Below are 17206 nucleotides of genomic sequence, written 5' to 3'. Positions count from 1 at the left end.
GGGAGACATAATTTCAGCCTTCTAGTACGTAAAAGGGGTGTACAGAAATAGGGAGAACTACTTTTTACATGGGCTGGTAGTCATAGGACAAGGGGGATATGTTTTAAACCAAACAAGGAGAGATTTAGATTTGATATTGGGAAGAAATCCTTTAATATGAGGGTGGCAAGGCACTGTCACAGGTTGCCCACAGAAGGTGTGACTGTCCCATCCCTGGAAGTGTCCAAGGCCACGTTTTGCTCAGTGGCTCTGAGCAGCCTGGTTGAGTGGGAGGTGCCCCTGCCCATGGCGGGGGATTGGAACTGGATGATCTTTGATGCCCCTTCCAAAGCAAACCATTCTATGATTCTATGGTGACAATACCCATGCTATGAAGGTGTATAAAATGCTTCAGTTCTGTCTCCAGAGCATGCACTCCTTGCCTTCAGAGCAGGTGTTTTGTTTCACTTGACGTAAGGGAAAAGAGAAGCTAAACCAGCTCTCAGGCCAGGCGTGCCCTAGCCATGGAGCTAACTGGGACAATTAGTTCAGGTGTAATTATGCCCTTATTGCTTTTACTTTCTGTGTGGGATGAGAGGTTGGTACTTGTGACTGTAGAGCTGCTCAAGCACAAGGAAATCACTGTAGAAGAAAAGAGAGGGAGACACAACGGTTTGTCTCTTTCTCAGGTTTTTTCCAGGTAGGAATTTTGGGTCGTGGTAGAAGCCGGAGCGATAAAAGTGGTGAATCAGATTCTTCCGTCCTTTTCACAGACATATCCCAAATGTGCTTTCCCTAGTGCTTTGTCATGTCTGAACTTCAAATGCAATAGTGGATGGGAAATTCCACTATATCCTTTGGGAAACTGTCCAACAATCCTGAGATGGCTTTTTTTTTTTTTTTTTTTTCTTTTCCCCTTCCCTAAAAGAGTAGACTAAATGATGACACAGTTTCTCTTCATAGTCTGTAGATTAGTCCACACACAACAGAGCTACTCCTCTCAACCCATGTGGTTTACAGCCTTCAAATATCTCATGTCTTGTGTCATGTCCTGGTTACCTGTTAATCAAATTCTTATGTTCCTATGTCTTGTTAATTAATTTCTGCAGTCATTTGCAATGAGGTCCAGACCTACACAGAGATCTGTAAAGAGAGCCATCAGCTCAAAAGAGCAGGCGAAAGTCAGACAGAACTTTTAAACTCAGCTAGAAGAGGCCAGGAGTATTTGTCCACCATGCTCCATGAAAATCAGTGGAGATTTTTGAAATTTTTTTTGTTCTCTGGATGCCTTCTGGTACCCCCTTTTGGGTCTGAGATAACCAGCCATAGCCACCACTTTCATAAGTTGCCCTGTGGCCATTGCAGAGAGCTCAGCACCTCTGCTCTTCAACCAAAGTCACTTTCACATGCATTTGCATGTGAAACTAAAAGGACACCACTGGGTTTGTTTTGGTGTTACTCTCATACTTCAAGTTTACATCTGGTGTTTGCCTGTTCTGTGTTTGTTTCCCAGCTCTTATCATCCACTAGGCATGTGGTGTTGGTTTTGTTTTTGGTTTTTATCAGCTTCAGTAGAAGCAGTGAATTAGAGCCATCGTATCATTGCGAAGTAGTAACAGAAAAATGCTTTTTTCTTCAGCAGGATGTGTCACTGATGGAGTCTGAAGAAACCAGTGAGGGAGGTACCACTCCCCCAGGAGCCAGCAGCATCACTGGGGAAGCCTGGGATTCTTCAGCCGTGGAAGGAGAGCATCATGCCACTCACACAGCAGCTGAAATGAGCACAAGCCCATCTAACTCTGCAGAAGAAGCAGAGCTCAGCACGCCCAAGGACTGCCTTGCTGCCCCAGGGAAAGCAGCAGAGATGCTGGGCAGACCCTCTAACTCTATGCAAAAAGTGCCAGCAGGACTGGAACAAGGCCGAGGGCATACAGAGCCTCAAAAAGGACTCTCAGAACTGGAAGCAGAAATGCTTTTAGAGGAGGCTGGACTGGATTATTCTCTGAAACTTACTCAATTGGAACTGGTTGACCTGGAAAGCAACCAGGACACTTCCTCTCACAGCAGAGACCAGGATGAGCCAGCCCCTGGCAGCCCCATCCTGCAGGCTGTGAACCTCAGCACTGAGTTTACTCAGTGCCAAGCAGAACTGGCTTTTCATGGCTCAGACCCTCAGGCCCAGCAAACGAAATCCCCTTTGGCTGTTGCCATTTCCTCTCAGAGAGAGGCACCTAAGTGCTTTTTGGTCTGTAAAACTGTTTCAGAAGGGCATTATAAGGCTGAACCCTTTCTGGATAACGTGTCCGAGGATTCTTTGCAGGAGGTCAGTGCTGGTGCAGAGCAGGAGCAAAGCACCAAAAAGTTGGCACCAGCATCTGATGAGCAGCCTACCTCAGAGGGAGCAGTAGAAGACACAGCTAAACCTTACACTTCTGAAGATGTTCAGGAAAGCTTAAGAGCAGCCCAGGGTTTGAAAGAGAACACAGAATCTTCCTCTTCCCATCAGTTGTCTTCCGCCTTAACACGTGACAGCCAAACGAGTTCACTACAAGCAGGAGGAAACACCTCAGCAGGTGAAACAGGGAATACCAGCATGGTCAAAGACCAGGGAATGGTTCCTAAAGAGAACTCATCTGCTTCCAAATGCCTTCATCTAGAAGATGATCACAGAAAAACTGAGTGCAGACCTCCCCCTTCAGCAGAGAGTGCTTTCCAAGGAAAGAGTACTGCTAAAAGGACAGAGGAAGTGAAGGCTTCACAGCATAAGGAGCCAGCTTGGGAGGAGGCAGCATCTGAACTTCAGCAAGAAGAGGGGGAGGAAGAGTGCAAAGAGCAGAATCTGCCGGAAGAAGGCAAACCTTTGGAGCTCAAAGATCAGAAAAACAAGGAACAAAACGAGCAGGAACAACTGCAGAGGGAAGAGCTCAGACTGGGGGAAGAGCTCAAACTAGAGGCTCTGTCAGCTTTTGGGTCAGAGATACCTCCTGTTCACAGGCATAATGTGGATGCGTGTGGTTTGGAATATGCTTCCTTGTCTGAGCAAACAGGATCAGCATTTCCTCCTGGGGAACCTGTCTCTGTGGAGCAGCATCCTGATGAGGACGTGCTGCTGAAAGCTCATGGCACAAAAGCAGGTTCTGGATGTCAGCCACCTGCTGTCAGCCCTCTGTCCTCAAACAACCTGAACCCAGAGGGGGAAACTCCACACATGTGCTATGTCTCTGACCAGGCAGAAGACCTGGAGGACTCTGGCAGCTTTTCCATAGGTGGTCAGGATATTGGAGAAGCTCACTGGGATGATAAGACACGACTAAGCAGGGAAAATGAGCACACTGGTGGTCATGGGAAAGCTGTCCAGAAGTTTGATAAAAGACATGCATCACTCTGTGGAGGGGTGACAGCACCTTTTAGTGCAGAGAACCCAGAGGCTCTTGTTCCAGCACACCCTTCCTCTGGTACCAGCAACTTGGAGCCACCTGATCCCATGGATCTGCATCCCGTTACAGGAAAAGCTGAGCTTTGGGACTTCATTCCAGCTTCCCCCTCAGAGCTCACCTCAGCAGCATCAGTGTCTGTTCCAGAGCAGGAAGGTGCCAGAATAGCCCCTGTGACCTGTCCTGGCACCAGCCTGAAGGAGCTGCCAGACTCTGCAGGGAAGTCACCTAACCAAGCTGCTCCTGCACGAGGGTGGGACCCAACACCAGCAGAAACTGCTGTTGTAAGGACAGATGCAGGGGAGGCCAAGACTTCCCATGAACTCCTTACTTCTGAGGAAGGCTTTCATGAGGACCTTAGTGACCCATCTTCTCTCCCTGTAACCTACACAAGCTCCCTTCCTTTACAAGGGAGCTTTCCTGGGGACAGGAGGTCTGTGGCTAGTATTGCAGGACCTCTGGAAGCATCCCAAACACCAGAAAGGACTTCCACTCCCCTGAGCCACTCAGAGACAATTCAGCAAAACTCTCCCCAAAAAAGTGCCATTATCCAAGGAAAAGAAATGGGAGCAAATGTGGATCATAAAGCACAAGTGCCTTTATTTGATGAGCCTGACTGCAGTTTATACCAAAAAGAGCCTGGATCCAGAATTTCCAGTGTCCTGAGCATCCTGACTTGGACCTCTGAAGATGACACAGTCCTTGCTGTGAACCAGCAAGGACAACCTCTGTCCCCTGTGTCCCACTCAAACCTACCTCTGGTGTCTGAGCCTGATGCCAAACAGCTTCCTCATCCTCCTTCCCACGTCCAAAGGCCCAGTCAAGCTCAGGCCCCTGCACTCCATGCAAATCACCTTGTTTCTCCTCCAGCCCCTCAAGGTTACCAGCCAGTGGCTCCTGGGCCACGCTCCAGGCCCCCCCTCAGCTGTGGGATGGATGAGGGTAAGCTGGGAGCCATTCACCCTGCCCCAAGCCATCCTCTTCGGACTGCCACTGATTCCAACTCCGTGGCCTCTCCTTCTGATGGAGAAAGTCTAGCAGAGAGAGATGACCTTGTTCCAGTGAGTGGGGAGTGGGATCTGGGTGACTCAGGTCCCCACGATACAGAGACTTCTGATGACTCAGGGGTCAGTTTGCTGACCAAAAGTTTTTCAGCCCTTGGAAACGAAATGTTGGTTGGCTGCTCTGACACCAGCCCTGAAACAGCAGATCCCCACGTGGATATAGAGAGTGGGAAATCCTCACCTGACCACCATTCTTGGCCCTCGTTGGAAGGCCTGATAACAGACTCCAGGAGCAGAGACTCTGCACAGCACCTTCCAATGCTGGCATTCACCAATCCAATGCACTTCCTGCGGCTCAGCCCTCCGTCACCACCAACCACCAGGACAACCTGCCAGGACGAGGAGCTGCGATGGGAGCAGCCCACAGGCAGCTTTGGTGTGGACACAAAGAACATCCAGGCTCCACTGGCAGTCACAGAAAAAACAGAAGGTGAGAGGAGGGTCAGGCAAAGGCTGGAAGGAGGAGAACGCCAGCCAAAAGAAGGAACGGCCAAACATGCACCTTTGGAAAAATCATCAAGCTGGCCAGACAAAAAAAAGGTTGGGGTAGCTGTGCAGGAGCCAGCAGCCAATCAAGAAAACCCACCTAAAAGCAGAGTCAAAACCAAGGACTGGCACCGTCAGGGCCTGAAGAGGATGTCAGTACCACCAGACATCTTGCAGCGTGAGTCCACTCTTCCATTTCCCTTCCTCCTTCTCCCCTCCAACTTAGCACAGTTAGCAAGAAGTAGGGTTAAATTAAATAGACAATGTGATGGAGAGGCATGAGAGCTGAGAGCTTGCCATCTTGTGCCTTTCTGGTGATACTCCTTGCTCCAGCCCTATAGCCCCCTCCTATCCTGCCCCAAGCTTCCCTTTTCAGCTGTCCCCTCCTTCCTCTCTTTTGCCATGGTTATCCTGCTTGTTTCCTTGATTAGGGATGCACACTGGGGCTCAGTCCCCCAATTCCACACTAATACCTGCAACAATAAATTTATTTCATGCATCCCTGAGGCAGTTAGGAAGAGCCATGCACACACCCTCAGTAGCCCACATCTCTTATCGGTTGTTTATTTGCTGCCTCCCCTTATTTTGCAACTGGCACTTTTAGGTTCCTACTTGACCTTCTAAAGAAGATGATTTTCCTGTGAGCTCAGGATTTGAGAGTACAGATAAGAATGCAAATTTGTTAAACCCAAGGTCCCAGCTTGCACAGAAGTCAAATCACTGATGTCACAAGTGGAAAACATGCGTTTTCTCTAATGCAGCTCATTCAGCAGTACTTGCTGTCAGGATGTATGTCTGTTCTTTACTATATCTAACATGAACTTTAAATAATTGCTTCTTTTGGCTCTTACTTTAGTCTATTTTTAAGCTTTGAAACATGCTGGATTTTTGGCAGAGAGGAGAAGGAGGGGTACGTGGAGGGGTGTAAAAGGTTTGGCAGAACTTGAATCAAGATCTGTTCATATGTTTGACCTGTAATTTCTTGATTCCAAATTTCAAAATATTCAAGGCAATAGTACTGTCTTTCCCCTTACCCATAACTGCAGCTCAGTCTTTGGGCTTTCTACCTTTTTCTGCTTCCAGTTATTTCAGATTTAGAATTTCTTCACACCTTATTTGATTAAATCCCTCACAAACCAAAAGGATTTCTCCATTTTTACACTTTGGCTCCACTGATCTCCTGATGCCTGGCCTTGATAGCTGAAAGTGTAAGGACAGCACCAAACAGGACACACAGGCAGAGTCTTTGCTTGCATAACTGGAGAGGGAAGCTCTTAGAGTTACTGTCTCTGCCTCAAATGTCAGCCTTTTTCTTTGTGTGAAAATTAAATGTAGCTAACAGATGTAAAGTGTAAGTAATGTCGAGGATTTTTGAAACTAGAATGTTTCTGACCCAGAAATAAGTGTCACGAGGGCACTTGTTCTCCAACTCAAGACTGCCACTTAGGTGAGGTATAGGTAAGTGGTATCTGTGTATCATTTGGATTGTAGATAAAGTCTAAAAATGGACTGATGTGTTTACTTTCCAATTGTCTTCTACACAGAGGTTTCTTCTGTTCCTTCAGAGGAGGAAGCTCACAAGGCACACAGGGAACCACCAGTCAGCTCAGAAACAGTTATAATGCGGTGAGTCTCTCAAAGACCCTTAGAATTTTCCCCAATCCTTGTGCAGCACAGACACCTCTATTGTTTCTGAGTTACCAAAGATGATGAGAAGGAGTGGAAAACTTTAACTAAATGCCCTGGGCCTGTGTTTCAGTCTGTGCTCTCTTGAAGATGACCCCACTGCAACAGAGTAGGGTATTTCTGTGCCTTCAGGACAGCCTTTCCATTAAGCCAAACTTTGCTCTTTGTGTCAAGTAAAGCTTGTGGAGCTTGAGTTTGTTGGAAAAAAGAGATGTCCCTGTTGTGACAGAGCAGTTTCTAAGGTTTGGATAAGCCATCTCTGGTGCTGTGCCCTTGGTTCACTCTGTGTTTTGATAATCCTTATTCCCTGGCAGAGAGAAGAAACCTGCAGACACAACAGAGAACTTCAAGCGCCGACACTCCAAACTTATCAACTCCTGTAAGTACCTCCTGCCTGGGGTGCTGTGGCAGTTCCCTCTCTGCCTGCATCTCTCACCCTTGCAGTGAGCACAAAGGAGAGGGACTCCTGCCACATGGTGGTTATGAGGATGTAGTGTTAGAGAGCAGGGAAAGCAGCTGGAATCCTGCAGTACACTTGGGCAGATGGGGAGCTTTGCCTGAATTTGCCTGTCCCAATCCAGGCCAGAGTTTTCTCCAGGTTGAAGCAGAGGGAGAGTTGGTACTACAGAAAAGATAAATGTATGTGTCTTTCTTCACAGCAAGATTGCTGTATCAGGAGTACAGTGATGTGGTTCTGAACAAGGCCATCCAAAGCCAGAAGAGAGTGGATTATCCAGAGGATTTAGAGTCAAGTTTCCCGAGTTCCCCGAGGCTACGGAGGAAAGTGCTGTCTCCCCAGGACTCATATTTGCAACGTCTGTCAGTCTCATCTAATGCATCCCTCTGGCAGGACATCCCCATGATACGGGGCAGCAGAATACTGCTCAACATGTCCCGTGAGGAGCAGAGGCTGCAAGAGGTAAGGGACAGATGTGACACATTAAATGGGTGCTCTGTAGTCAAGAAAGAGTCTCTGGAAGAGGGGTTAAAGCAGAGAGCAAAAACTGTGATGTGGGAATGCAGGTGGTTGAGGCAGAGGTCACTTCTACCCCTGGAAGCAGCATGGGGTGTGAAATAGAGCAATGCTGAGGTGCTGAATTTTAGAGAAAAGCAGTGCTGAAGGACAGAGTCTGCACCGTATCAATAACTCTAAGAAAACAAACACGGAGAAAATTGGGAACAAGATAAGGAGTTTTGAGTATGCTCTGCAAAAGGGTGTATAAAAGTAGGAGACTTGCAGCATACTCCTACACATAAGCTTGTGAGAGATGCTGATAAGACCACAGTAAATTGTATTTTCTGTGGTAAAATATGAGTTTAGCAAATTGATCTGTGTGAGCTGCAGGGCTGAGAGGAGACAGGGAGATGTATGGATTCAGCACAATGGTACAGAGAAATTGGGTAAGGAAAATGAGAGGATCTGAGAAGTAGACAGGAGGACCCAGAGAAAGAGTTGAAAACAACAGCATGGAAACATGAAGGAGAAAAATGTGTGTGGTACAGATGCTGGACTTCATGGGAGCTTGGAAAATGGAGATCCTTGTGAAAGTGGTGTTGAGGGGGAATAAAAAGTAAAATGAGAGCAAGTAGCTATTTTTAAGTCATGCCACAAGTCTGTTTTTTAAAGAAAGTCTATAATAGCATGCTTGCCCTTCATTCTAAAGCCTCTCCTCTGTAATTACACACTCCCTGTGTGCTGGGAGCTTTTCCTTCTTTGCCCCATCTCCTCTCCGTAATATTCCTCACAGCCTTGTGCAGCGTATTGATGCTGATGTTTTCCCTCCCAAGGCCAAGTTTGAGTTGATAATATCTGAGGCTTCCTACCTGCGCAGTTTGAACGTGGCAGTGGATCACTTCCAGCGCTCAGCAGAGCTCCAGGCCATGCTCACCAACCAGGAGCGCCAGTGGCTCTTTTCCCGCCTCTCCGACGTGCGCGATGTCAGCGCCAGGTGAGACGTGGCCCTGTTGCTTCCAGGTCTGACAGGCATGTGGTGCTTCCATCAGGAGCTGTATAATAGCCCCCTGCCCACCTCCAGGGGATTTAGCTGGCTCAGTTATTAGAAGGCTTTGGAGGGAAACAAGATAAAAGATACCAGAAGAGGCTCTTTCCTGGGACCTTTGTTCTGTGCGTTTATTCTTCGAGATTCCAGGGGGGAAAGAGAGAGAGAGCAAGGAAGAGTGAGGTGTTATATAGCCCCTTGCTCAGGAAAAAGATAGCTGGACCACAGCCAGTGAGGTCAGGAAAGGAAGGGTCAATCTATATGGTAAGGGACTCCAGGGGGGTCAGGAGAGAGAAACCGTTCCCCCAGAGAATTACAAGGAATATTTCTCACTCCTCATCTGCATGTTCGCTGTTCAAGGCAGATACAGCACCTGGTGATGATGCACTGACACTGCCTGGAAAGGAATATTCACCTTTTTTAGGTGACAGGGCACTGTAAATTCTGGTGTTAAATCCCAGATGTCGTGGCTCAGTTGTGCACAGAGCTCATTGCAAGGGATCAGAATGTTGCAAATGGTAACGTAGCCTTGTGCCACTGCTTTCAACTACAACTAAACTTAACTAACTAGACCCCAACCCAAACCAGCTCCTGCCAAATACAAAACAAAAGGGGCAGCTGCACAAGTGCTGACAAAAAGCAGGGGGGGAAGAAGGGAAAAGAAGTAAGCTACATCCATCACTTGACAGAAGCTAATGTGAATCAATAGAGCGTAATTCATGAAATCTGGACATGACCCCACATGCAAGGAATCCTGTATGTTGTAGGATTCTGTTTTGCTTTTCCTCCTGCAAGGCTTGACTACATAAATCACTAAGCTGGTAAGGTTTGCTGCTACCTTTCCCATTTCTACCAGCAGAATTATTCTGGTGAGGTCTTAGTTTCCAGCTGTTTCCTGACCATGCCTGTAGAAGCACGACCTCTCAAGAACAGAGGTCTTTTGCCTCTGCTTTTTCCTTGCTGATACCAAGCCCTAAATTGTCATTGTCCAGACATTACAGTTCTCTCTGGAACTAAAGAGCTGTCTTGTGCTTATCTGTGGGCTGTCACGGTTTTAGAAGACTAAAAGACACTGACATTTCCCTCTCTGCAGTTTCCTCTTTGACTTGGAGGAGAAATTTGAAGAGGACATGTTCACCTTCCATGTGTGTGACGTGGCTCTGAAACACGCCCCCGACTTCCGCCGGGTGTATCTGCCATATGTGACAAACCAGACCTATCAGGAGCAAACCTTCCAGAGGTTACTGTAAGTTTTTCTCATTTGCTGCACCCTTCTCCCCTTTACTTCCATGAATATTGACTCTTTCAAATGATGGGGAATGCTGCAGGAATGGGGCTGTTGAGCAGCGCTCTTGCTATGCCCCCAGAAGAATCTTCCTCAGTTCAATGGCATCACAGAGCTCCTGCAGGCTTCTCCTCCATAGCATTGGAGAGGAAAAGAATATGTAATAGCTGATCTTGTTGTAGGCTGTTCTCTGTCTGCCCTCTACTGAAGAAAGCAGGAATGGCCATCCCTGGAGAATGGTTTTCAGTCTTGATCACTGAGAACCAGAGTGCAAACCACCACTGTCCCCATGGAAGGAGCACTGCTGATAAAAGGAGATGAAATGTAGATGTTACTTCTGCCTTTTACTCCAGCGAGCTGTGGAAAGAGGAGAGAGAGATAATAACAGCTGTACTGCCATCTCGTAGCTGTTAGAAACCCGTAGTTACTCTTCAGCAGCAGAGTGGTGCAGTTTCTTTATACCTTCTTGCCCCAGGGATAAAACCTGACTGTTGGGAGTGCTCCAACATTCCCTGAAATCTGACACTGTGGGAAGGTTATTTATTTACTCTATATGAGCCTGAATGTCTTTTTTTCCTTTGCCACTCCCACAGAAATGGAAATGCAGGGTTCCAGCAAGTCCTGGAGAGGCTGGAAAGTGATCCAGTGTGCCAGCGCCTCTCGCTTAAATCCTTCCTCATCCTCCCCTTCCAGCGCATCACTCGACTCAAACTCCTCCTACAGGTAACTGTGATGATTCTCTGCCTTCCCTCAAGTTTCCTCAAGCTGTGTCTAGGAGCAGCAGAAGGACCTGGGAGGGCTCAGCCTGGAGAAAAGGAGGCTCGGGGGGGACCTTGTGGCTCTGCACAACTCCCTGACAGGAGGGGACAGCTGCGGGGGTCGGGCTCTGCTCCCAGGGAACAGGGACAGGATGAGAGGAAACAGCCTCAAGCTGTGCCAGGGGAGGTTCAGGTTGGACATCAGGAAGAATTTCTTCCCAGAAGGGGTTGGCAGGCATTGGAAGGGGCTGCCTGGGGACATGATGGAGTTCCCATCCTTGGAAGTGTTCAGGAAATGATGGATGTGGCACTGTGTGAGGCAGGGCTGTTTGCAAATCATTTAGGCCTTTGTTGTGACACTACTTTAATTGTACTCCAATAAAGAATTTATGGAGTCTTCTCAGAACATGCTGATTTACATTCTGTTGAATTTTTTGGCTTCCTGCTAGGAAAACAAAGCAAGGGATCCTTGGCTGCCCTCTGGAAGGCAGCCTGTGTCAATGCTTTGCCTGCAATGTTGACTAATAAGGAGCCATCCAGACAGGGGACCAGTCAGTTCCTAAATAATTAATTTTGAGCTCTTTCTATTAAATTCTTCTTTTTGACTATTTGAGCCTCTTTTTAACAAGAGAAAATGACTATTCTTTTCATACATCCATTTGTAGTTTAGGTAGTGGTTGCTTCCTATGCCATGTAACTCCTGTGTGATAATTAATACAATTTAGATTTACAGGAATGCCCTGGTCAGTGTGACTTATCAGTGACATTCTGCATCTCAGATTCTTGGCTTTCTTGTCTCCATATGTCATCAGCTACTTCTGCTTTATTATTTATCCTACTCTTCAGTGGTGGTAATGTCCACCTTTCCCTGTTTGCATCATGAAAATAATTTTTTCTCACGCAGAATATCCTGAAAAGAACACGGCCCGGGTCTGAGGAGGAAGTGCAAGCAACACAGGCCTATGATGCACTGGAAAAGGTAAAGGTGCCTACGCTTTCTGCAGCCTTACCTTTGTCTCTAATTAATCATCAACTCCCACCCTTGTCCCTGCAAGAAAACCTTCCTTTAAAAAACCCCACAGCATTACTCCATTGCATCCCTTCCTCTTATCCTCTTTATTATAGAGGCAAGGTCTAAAGTTTTCTGGGACAAATAGTTATCTACAATTTGTACAGTCTCATAAGGTGGATTGTTCTGTCTAGTGATGATTTGACCTTCCAAAGGAAAGCCACTAGGATGGTGAAGGGCCTGGAGGTGAAGACACAAAATGAGTGGCTGATGTCACTTGGTCTGTTCAGCTGAAGAGGAGACTGAGGCCAGAGCTCACAGCAGTTCTGCAGCTTCCTCACAAACAGGAGGGACAAGCCCTGAGCTCTGCTCTGTGTGACCAGGGAATGGCTGGAGCTGTGTCAGGGCAGGGTTAGGGTGGTTATCAGGAAAAGGTTCTTTCCCCAGAGAGTGTTGGGCACTGAACAGGCTCCCCAGGGAATGGTCACGGCCCCAAGGCTGCCAGAGCTCCAGGAGAGTTTGGACAATGCTCTCAGGGATGCACAGGGTGGGATTGTTGAGGTGTCTGTGCAGAGCCAGGAGTTGGACTCAATGATCCTTGTGCATCCCTCTCAATTCAGAATATTCTCTGATTGTAATATATACTTTTCTTGCAGGAGGATGCCTAAGGAATTGTCATTTACATTGAGTCCTGAGGGGCTCCTGGGAGTAGTACTGATCCCACCAGGCAGTTCTGCTCCCACCTCACTGCAGCTCATCTGAAAACTCATCTGTTTTCCTCTGCAGCTCATCAAGGATTGCAATGAGAATGTCCAGCGCATGAAGAGCACTGAAGAGCTGATCTACCTCAGCCAGAAGATTGAATTTGAGTGTAAGGTGAGCTCATCCATTCCCTGGGCCTTGCTCTAGCCTAATGTATTTTCTCTTATTTCCCCAAAAGCCACTTTTTGTGGCTTTTGATAGACACAGAGCTGTTGAACCGGAAAACCATCCACAGGCCAGCTCTTCATCAGTGCTTTCCTTACCCAGTCATTCATACCAGCCTTCACATGAAGGTGCCTGCCATGACTTACACCTCTCCAGCTGCAGAACTGAAAGCACAATTCCTGAAGAGAAAGGCAAAAATGCAAATCCAAAACTCACGGGGACTCGTTTTCCTGTGCGTAAATATTTATTTTTCGTCTTGCAGATATTCCCACTCATCTCACAGTCGAGGCGACTTGTGAAGTGTGGTGAGTTGACAGCACTGGACTTCAACAACCTGAGTACAAAATGGAAAGTCACCAGCAGGCCCATCTACCTGCACCTTTTCAATGACTGTCTGCTCCTGTCTCGGCCCAAGGAGTGAGTGCTTCAACACAATTCTTGCTGCCCCTTCTAAAATACCTGTCTCTTTCGGGGTCTGTGCTTTGGTGACAGAGTTCTTTCCCTCTGCCTGCCAGCAAGTGGCAGCCTTTGTCAAGTCACTCTTCTGTCCCGACCTGATGTGAGTATCATGCAAGTATGTGGAAATTGATAGACCCAACTCTTAATTACATATAATAATATAAAATTGTTTTTACCTTGTCGTCCCTAGCACAACACTTCTATTCTGCCTTTGCATCTCTACAGTGTGAAACACTTGAACAATAACTATTTATTCTAGTTTTACTTGGTGGTAATTTCTTCCTAATGCACAGTATGAGGACTAATGAATGTGCAAATCACTGGTTTGTCAAGAGAGTTGTTGGTCAGTTGCGTTGGGGTTTTGAGGGTGGTGGGTTTGTTTTTGAACTGTAAGCTACCAAATAAAATTCTGATAGGACAGAGCTTATTATTTCTACCCTTTTCATTAAACCCCTTCTCCCTCTTCTCTGGCCTTCTGAGACTTCTAACAAAAGCACTGCTTAGGATGTCTGAAACAGATGCAGACTCATCTCTAAAGCCTCAAAAGCTTTTTGATTTCCTGCAGACTACACAGACTCACTTTGTAACCCTCATCACCTTAAGGCTCACACCTTGTTCTGTTCCTTCTCTTGACCTGCAGGGGTGGACGTTTTGTCGTGTTCGACCACGCCGCTTTCTCCTACGTGCGCGGGGAGAAGTGTGAGATGAAACTCCACGGGGCAAACAAGAATCTCTTCCGTCTCTTTCTGCTTCGGAATTATCAGGGGAAAAGAGTGGAGTTCTTGTTTCGGACAGAGACACAGTAAGAGTTTAGGTTTACCCTTGGTGTATCCCATTACCATGGCCAGACACTGCCTAGCAGCCTGATGGTTGTCTCTCAGCTACTCAAATGCTGAAATACCAACTCTTGAAGTCTTGAAAAGCATCCTCTTGCTGTAACTATTTCCTTGTGAACCACCTTCCTCCTCTCTCATCATAGCTGCTCATACAATACTACTGCATTATGTCATACCATCACCCTCCAAAAGTGGGAATTTTTGCCTTTTCCCACCTCCTTTCTCTGCTTCCCTTTATGTGAACAGACATGCCCCACCCCACCTCACCTCATCCCATTTCAGTCACCAGATTGCTGTCCCTCACATTGAATGCTGACACCTATCCTGTGCTGTTTTCCAGCAGTGAGAAGCTGAGGTGGATCTCTGCTTTGGCTCCTCCACGGGGAGAACTGGATCTCCTGGAATGCCCTGGTGAGATTCTGCAGCAGCAGGGAGGGTGGGCTGGCTCTCAGGAATCACAGGCACTGTGAGGTGGGACATCCCAGAAGGATTCCAAGGCAGGATACTTGGGGTATTGTAGATGAAGAATGTAGTCATGGGCTTTCCCTTAGTGCCAGGTGCTGCCAGATATTTCATGTATTTTAACTCCTTCTTTTAAATGAAGACCTGTAGTGTCCCTTCCAGTTCTCTGCTTCTTATTTGGGCAGCTCCTTATTCTCCACCTTCTCTGGAGCTGATTATTGTTTTATTGCGGTTTATTGTTGCTTTCCAGTGTATCAATGTGATCTTTCCTCCCCTTCAGATGCACCACAGGTTCAGTGCATAAAGACCTACAAGGCTCGGGAAAACGATGAGCTGGCTTTGGAGAAGGCAGATATCATCATGGTTATGCAGAACAGCAACGATGGTGAGCAGAATGAACAATGCCTGTCTTAAACTGCAGCATTGAGAAGACAAAGGGATTCTTCATCTTCTTTAGGACGCTTTATTTGGTAGCTGAGAGGGGATTTTTTCCTTTGCTCTTAGGGTCTTTTTGGAGGGGGCTTTTTTTTTTTTTTTTTTTTTTTTTTTTTTTTTGGAAACAATGGAAAAAAAACCATATGGCTTTTCCCTCATGTTGTGCTTTTCCCCCCACCACAGGATGGATGGAAGGAGTAAAACTCTCAGACCGGGAGAGAGGCTGGTTCCCCGCGGAACACGTGGAAAACATCTCCAGCAAACACGTGCGGCAGAAGAACCTGAAGGAGGAGCAGCGGGTGAAGAATGCCAAGCAGCAGGTCTTCTGCAAGAAATAAGACTCTGTTTGGACCTGTACAGTCTCCCTGCCATGGGGAAACCATGGCTTTCCTATCGTGCCTCAGAAGAAATGCCTCTGCAAAGAGCATAATTCACAGCACTTTGACAGGACCAGGTGCTTCTTTGCCAAAGAAAGCGGGAATTCAATCAGGAAAAGCTTCCTCTGTGTCAGCAGGACTACGGCAGCAAGAGGAGGAATAAAGGTTGCATGTATTGCTTGCTTTGTGGTAGTAGGGAGGGACTTAAATCGGACAGAGGTCTGGGGTCTGGACTTCTGAAAACATATTCCTGGTTTTGTCACTGACAAAGTTGTGGGACCTTATGCAAGTCACTTCAGAGTTCTGCCTTAGTTTTGCCAACTGCAAAATGGGGGTAAAACTTACCTACCTCACTGCATGTTGTGAGGCTAAATTCACTAGTATTAGCAGCCTGAGAGCTTCGAGTTCCTGAGAAGGAAGGTGCTAAGTGCAAAGCACAACTGAGCTGAGGAGAATATTCTGTTTGAATATCCTCTGGATACCTTTGTGGTGTTGATCTCCATAGTGTAATTTCCATTTAGGGCAATTTATGTGTTAGATCATGCAGGTCTACTGGGGTTTAGATAGGCAAATATTTCATTGTACCCAAATGCTGTTAAGAGTCCTTGACAGCATTACAAAATCCACTGGAATTAAGCAGAGTTTTCAGAAACCACTGTGATGATTTCCCCCACACAAGAGGTATCATGCTGAGGAATCTGCTTCACAAAAGTCACCTCTTTTCTGAACAAGCATCCCACTAAGCCATCTGAACTGACTTTTTTTTTTTTTTTTTTTACTCTGCCTTTCCCTGGAAGTAGATCAGTGACTTTTGATAAAGACTTGTATTTTGTGTTGATACACGCCCCGTACAGAATAACCAGGACTAGGCACATGCAATGAAGTGGCACTTTACTGCTGCTCTTACTCTGATTGCTGATGTGGTATTGCATGCACCATTTTGCACACTTACGGAGAACACTGAGATATTTAGCCACTGTAGATAAAGTCAAAATATGCACCAGGGTCTTTGTTCTTTTTTAAGAACTCTCTGGTTTTAAGTCCAGTTTACATGCATTTGTGCAGAACCTGTTTGAGGATATGTCTTCATCTGTAAAATACTTTTTCTGTGATAAAGTGTTCAGCTCAGTCAATGCAAGAGCAAGTTTAAAAATCAATACACCAAAGAAAGCCACTTGTAGCCTTCTTGCATTTAATATATTTGAAGAATTAGTGACCTTCCTATCTCCAGCTTTCTGTCTCTGTAACATTCTGCCTTTAAATCCCATTTACACTGTATCTAGAATAGCTTATTACAGCCTATTTATATCAATAATTTTAGCTGGATTAAAAGAAAAAAAAAGAGTTGCTTTTAGTCCTAATAAACTCATGCACTTCTCCAGTTAAAAACCTTTCTGCTCGCCTTGTTACTTAGGTTTTCCTCTCAAATGTAAGTAATTTGATTTACTGACTATACATGCAGGTTGTGTTTTTTTTTTTCTTTTTTTTTTTTTTGCTATAACTTTCCTTTCTAAGTGACTGTTAAGTACAAACAGCTCTCTTTAGAAGAGGCAGTGAGGAAAGTTGGGCTTATCCAGCCTTAAGGTTCTTCAGTGTTATCCCCAGCCCTGGAGAGCTGATGCTGCTGGTTCCACAGTGGTGTTAGTCATCCATACCTGAAGGTAAGCTGAAGGGATGAACTACAGAAAATGGGAGTCCAGCCCACTAGAGCAGAAAGACAGGAAGGACACAGTTATTCAACTTTTAATCTATGGTCCAGACAACAATCTGCTAACACCTTTTTTCCCTGGAGGGAAAGGACTAGAGCTGGTCCTGAGCTAAGAGCCAAAGCAGAGCTCTACCTCAGACTCACACAAGAAGGGTTACAATCCTCCACAACACCCAGAATGTTCAGATAATCCCAAAAACCTGCTTGTCTCAGGCTGACACGAATTTATGCAGTTCCCAAGTGCCCAGGATTGTCAGTGTCTCAGGTGGGACACAAAACACTGCCATGGGATAATTCAGCA

General features: G+C 46.4%; 1 protein-coding gene across 2 annotated transcripts in view; it reads left to right on the top strand.

Annotated features, from left to right (window-relative positions):
• The window catches only part of ARHGEF5 (Rho guanine nucleotide exchange factor 5), a 32866-nt gene extending 16134 nt beyond the window's left edge, over window positions 1-16732 (top strand). Inside the window, exons 2-15 of one of the 2 annotated variants that reach the window (XM_083859322.1) lie at window positions 1622-5141; window positions 6508-6589; window positions 6964-7028; window positions 7309-7568; window positions 8438-8598; window positions 9743-9895; window positions 10528-10657; window positions 11597-11671; window positions 12488-12577; window positions 12891-13045; window positions 13728-13889; window positions 14264-14334; window positions 14666-14770; window positions 15004-16732. In XM_083859322.1, coding sequence (XP_083715448.1) covers window positions 1622-5141; window positions 6508-6589; window positions 6964-7028; window positions 7309-7568; window positions 8438-8598; window positions 9743-9895; window positions 10528-10657; window positions 11597-11671; window positions 12488-12577; window positions 12891-13045; window positions 13728-13889; window positions 14264-14334; window positions 14666-14770; window positions 15004-15158 — 5184 coding nt within the window. In that variant the 3' untranslated portion in view covers window positions 15159-16732. Of the gene's footprint in view, window positions 1-1618; window positions 5142-6507; window positions 6590-6963; window positions 7029-7308; window positions 7569-8437; window positions 8599-9742; window positions 9896-10527; window positions 10658-11596; window positions 11672-12487; window positions 12578-12890; window positions 13046-13727; window positions 13890-14263; window positions 14335-14665; window positions 14771-15003 lie in introns of both variants that reach the window. The other variant, XM_083859321.1, reaches the window with a different exon arrangement.
• The last annotated feature ends 474 nt before the right edge of the window (window positions 16733-17206 follow it).

Source organism: Zosterops lateralis (assembly GCF_965231275.1).
Source record: "Zosterops lateralis genome assembly, chromosome: 4".
In the NCBI taxonomy this organism is placed as follows: domain Eukaryota; kingdom Metazoa; phylum Chordata; class Aves; order Passeriformes; family Zosteropidae; genus Zosterops; species Zosterops lateralis.
The sequence above is the reverse complement of the archived record's forward strand: the minus strand, read 5'-3'. Positions and strand labels throughout refer to the sequence as shown.